General features: G+C 35.7%; 1 protein-coding gene across 1 annotated transcript in view; it reads left to right on the top strand.

Moving 5' to 3' along the window:
* Window positions 1-2746: 2746 nt before the first annotated feature.
* Window positions 2747-5230, top strand: part of LOC122798906 (toll-like receptor 13) — a 3245-nt gene continuing 761 nt past the window's right edge. Inside the window, exon 1 of the mRNA XM_044068004.1 lies at window positions 2747-5230. This exon is cut by the window's right edge and continues 761 nt beyond it. Within this exon, the coding sequence (XP_043923939.1) occupies window positions 3054-5230 (2177 nt within the window). The 5' untranslated portion in view covers window positions 2747-3053.

The raw sequence follows: 5230 nt of genomic DNA, 5'->3' as shown, positions 1-5230 counted from the left end.
TCGCTTTGTTAGCAAAACCTTTTCTGTCAATCATTGCATATATGCATAGTGTTTTAATTGATCACATTATTTGTTAAAACTGAGTGATGATTTAACTTATAAAGTGCTTAGATAATAAGCACCACAATAAACTTAAACTTGAACTTATCTTTTCTTTTTAAATCTCCAGATTCTAGCCTGTTCTCCTGTCACTGTCAGCAAGACATCTTCATTTTCTTTCTGTGTATGCACGGGTTTCTCTGTGTACTCTGGTTTCCTCCCATTTACCAAAAACATGCTTGTTGACTGTCTGCTGTAAACTGATGGCATATATATTACATTTGCCCATGAACCTCTGGCCCAGGTTATTGTTAAAAGGTATCTAAGATGGTCTGGCTCATTTAGACATTTATCAAATGAATTTAAAATACATCTCCTACATATATTTTGCATGACACTGTACTGTTGGTAAACTGGCAGTCACAAGAGTTTGAAACTCTGCAATCAATATGTCATAACGCAAAATAGTACTGAAACTAATTAGTGATGTGAAATGATGATGTGATATGAGATACAATTTTATGAATCCCACAGATAAAAATAAAAAAACATTTATTTTTAGGCTATATTTATTAATCATAGAAATAAAGAAAATGGTCAGCAAAGCAAGCTGTACCAATTCCTGCTATATTCAACAGATGTACCTAACTCCCATCACTTCACAGTTCACAATTGTTATGTTGTGTTATGTGACTGTTCTGTTAATACCCCCGTAATTAATTTAGTACTGCTTAATGAATTTCAGTTTACTGAAGATGAATGAAATGAAGCCAGCTTTCAGAATAAGCAACTTAAAGCAAAAATTATTTGCACGCCCAACAAATCCCAAATGCAATGAACTGTGTCTACTGCGACTCTTTATTTTAACTCTTAGTCACTTCATTGCCAACAAGAGCATATTCATTCATTGTATTTGATGACTTCAATCTCATCAATGCAGTCTAAAGGAAATTCATCTCTATGTACACATATGAAACCCTTTTAATGTCCTCCATATGCACCATCACAGGCACAGCAGTGATTGTTTTTGTACTTGCCAGTGGCTGTACTAAATATTCCCTTTCTCTCACTCAGTACCACTGTTTTAGCACTTCCGAAGCTGATGCTTACACAATACAGTATAAAAACATGGCTGCCTAGGTAGCATCTGCAAAATGTAACAAAATTTACTTTAGGCCTTCCACTGAGGTATTAGTTACTGTCTTACAAAGATGGCAACGTATGAACTGGACAGAGGGAATCACTTTAGTACAATCCTTCCCTCTGCCTTTCCCACTGTCTTTGCATTATTTATAGTATATGCCTGTGTCTGTTGTTCTAAAGAGTGAGACACTCAAATGGAGTTCTGCAATGACTGCAGAAGTTTGTACATTCAGTGACAATAAAGGAACCCCTTAATCAAATGGCAAAGGATTACATACCTGCATAACAATTTAGAAAGTCTTTGGGAAGCTCTAATCAGGTATTACTCTATAGACACAGGGTGACACGGTGGTACAATATGAAGTAATAATTAGTTCTCTGGTCTGGTTCCTAGTTTGTGTACCTTTTATAAAGAGTCTACATGTCCTCCCAGTGCCCACATGGGTTTTATCAGGAGTCTCTAGTTTCCTTCCACATTTGAAAGACAGACTTTGCAATAGGCAAGTTTTTCAGCATCCGAAGTACCCATAAATATATACTTATTGTGAGTGAATGTCTGGGGGATTTTACGGGAATGGAATGACATCCTGCCCAAGACTTGTCCACCGCATTGCACCCACTGAGTGCCAGGATAAAGTCCTTGTCCCCCACAATTCTCACTAGGATGTTGTTGTTGTGTCTTTCGGCTTTTCCCAGTTAGGGGTCGCCACAGCAGAACTCAGTCCCCTAATGATTGGTAGTTGATTTTTACATGCCGAGTTACCAGTCCTGACGCACAACATTCAACGAAGGTATGCCCATTCATGCATGTCTCCATGCAGAAGACGCTCTAGCTGAGAATCGAACCGGACAGCGTTTTACTGTGAGGTGACAATGCTAGCACAGCACCACCACCACGGTACAATTCTCACTAGGATGAAAGGAGTATTTAAAATGAATGAATGTATGAAGATATTGAAAGCATCATGGTCAAAATCTAGGATATCAGATTATGCACTTTGGCCAGTGAAGTAACAGATCTATACTTATTCGGAGGAAGACCACAGGTATGATTTAGTTGTTTTTTCCCCCTTTGCCTAGTTTGGTAAAGAAAATGCAAGGACTGTACTACAGGACTGGGATCGTTTCATGTGATGACATGGCAGATGGTAATAAAAGTGAAATAGATACAAACTGGCATGTGATACATTTCACTGAAAAGCATATAAGCTGATCAAGTATACTTTGATTTTATAAGTATAATATATGCAAGACTATAACACAAACCATATCTACAAAGGAGGTATGCTTTGTATGAAGCATTTAAAGTAAACTGATGCTCCATCCATCCCACTGTACCTATAATTTTTTTGTTTACTCAGCAATCTTTGATAACTGAGCAACACTGAAATATTTTTGTTTTAATCCAAACACATATGCATCATTTATTTTAAATGTGCACCCCTGTTTTTCTTAATGTCAACAACTGAGAAAAGTAATTGTATATACAGATAATCATCTTAATAGAATGCAATGTATTTGTTTGCTTAGATGGTTAAACAAACATTTTTTTTATCCTAGGTATGTGGTTTCTGGAAATCAGCACTCACTATGAGAAACATGCCGATGGCCAACACAGGAATACTGTACATCTAAGCAACTGTTTGGTTTATTTTTTGCTGGAGTTAAATTGACTGGTTCTTACTTGAAATTAAAAAAGACAATGTTCCACTACTTAATGTGTTTCTAAACTTACAAAAGCAGTCATGAAGTATGCTTGAAAAATGTTTGGATTCTTCTTAATATTTTTACAGTTAAGGTGCAGATTTAAACTCTGCTTCTTATAATTAGATCTGGTCTGTTTTCATGAGATTGTGCACACTGCTGAAAACATGTTACCTGCAAAACTCCTGGCTATTTTGCTTTTTGTCTGCAAAGATATAAAAGCATTTTCCTTGAAGAACTGCATTGTCCATAATATGAATGACCATGCAATGTCCATGAAGGTTCTGTGCTACAAAATGAACTTAAAGCAAGTTCCAAAAGAGATCCCTGAGCAAGTAAACAATCTGGACCTTTCTGAAAATCAAATAAGAAACCTATGGATAGCTGACTTCAAATGTATGAGTTGTCTACAGGTACTGAATGTTTCACAGAACTGCATAAATTTTATTGAGCAAGGTACCTTTACAATACTGGGAAGTTTACGTGTTCTCAATCTTTCAAACAACAATCTTACTGTATTATTCAGCAACATGTTTTATGGGTTAACGAATCTCACAGTTCTGCATCTCGGATGTAATAACATTAAGTGGATTGAATCTGCTGCCTTTGCGAATCTGACGTCTTTAAACACAATTAATCTGACTCTGAACAAACTGCTCTCCATGAGTTCTTTGAAGCCTGTGTTTAGAGTTGAGGCCTTGAAAGAGCTACACATTGCAGGCAACAACTTAAAAATATTCTCAACAGAGGATATAATCCAGATGTCTGCAGTGCTGGAAGGTCTAGACATATCAAGGAATCCTTTTTCTGTCATCAATATCACAAATGATGTCTTTGATGACCTTGTATCGCTGGATGTTTCTTTTTCTGGAGTAAATGAGTACATTTCATGGAACATCAATAATGCATCATTTCTGCGGGGAATTAAACATTTGTCTTTAGGAGGAATGTCTGTTACATCATCAACTATACTAACAATTGTAAAGAGTTTGATCAAAACATCCCTGGAAAGTATTCAGCTAAACAGTTTGAACCTGTCATCTGTAGACAATGTGACCGCAGAAATCTGCTTAAGGCAAACATTACTGAAGGTCCTTAATCTGCAGTCTAATAAATACCACACAATAAAGGAAGGAGTTTTTAACAACTGTTTGAATTTGAATCATTTGGATTTAGAAGACAATGGGTTATATGAGGTAGATGAAGATGCCTTCAAAGGACTGACTAATCTTAGTTATCTTTCACTGGCACAAAATCTTCTGCCTACTGTCCCAAATGCAACCAGGCAACTGAGTTTTCTAGAAAGTCTAGACCTCAGTTTCAATTGTATCAGTGAAATTAAAGCCCAAGATTTTGAACATTTAGGCAAACTGAAATATCTAAATTTGACTGGTAACAAAATCATTAAAATTTCATCTTCTCTGTTTAAGGGTCTGTACAGTTTAATTGGAATGAATCTAGAAAATAACTTGCTACTAGATATTTCTGAATTGTCAAACAGCTTATATAAAGTTGAGTTTCTAATGCTTTGTAGAAACAAGTTGAGTCTTATTCAGAAAAATACCTTCATAAATTTGGTATCATTAAAGATTCTCAACCTGCATGACAACCAAATTTCAGATATTGAGGAAGGAGCTTTTGAAGGTCTCAAGAATTTAAAAATATTGTTCCTTGGCAGTAACAAAATGAAAAGGAATGCTCTTGAAAAAGATATCTTCAAGGGAATGACATCCTTAAGACAGCTTCAAATTTTTGACAATCATCTTGCCTATGAATCCAGTGTACCACTTAAAACACCTCCCTTTAGGCATCTGAAATCATTAGCATTTCTTTCTATTAATAGTCAACATAATGGAATGCAACATATTCCCATAAACTTTTTGGAAGGCTTGGATTCACTGAAAGAAATTCATGCTGGGAATCTTGCTATTAAATATTTGGACCCAAAGACTTTTAGCTACACACCAAATCTTACATTTTTAGATGTAAGCAACAATGCACTAAAAGTTGTAAGTAAAGACATGTTTCTATACCTACCAGATCTAATAGAACTTCATTTTAACAAAATAGGAATTGATTCACTTGACTTCTTTAGAAATACATCAACTCTTTCCAACTTAAAGCATCTTCGAGTAGCTGGAAATCAGCTAAATGTCATACATGAGGATCAAGTGATTGCACTACCATCAATCAAGTTTTTGGATATGAGAGAAAATCCATTCTCCTGTAGCTGTGACAACTCATGGTTTCTCAAATGGTCACTTTTAGACAACAAAACTCAGGTCATATATTTTTATGACTACACATGTGCATATCCTCCTAACTTTAAAGGAACAAAGCTACC

The sequence above is a fragment of the Protopterus annectens genome, chromosome 3.part1 (assembly GCF_019279795.1).
Source record: "Protopterus annectens isolate FY-2018-M chromosome 3.part1, PAN1.0, whole genome shotgun sequence".
In the NCBI taxonomy this organism is placed as follows: Eukaryota; Metazoa; Chordata; order Ceratodontiformes; family Protopteridae; genus Protopterus; species Protopterus annectens.
The sequence above is the reverse complement of the archived record's forward strand: the minus strand, read 5'-3'. Positions and strand labels throughout refer to the sequence as shown.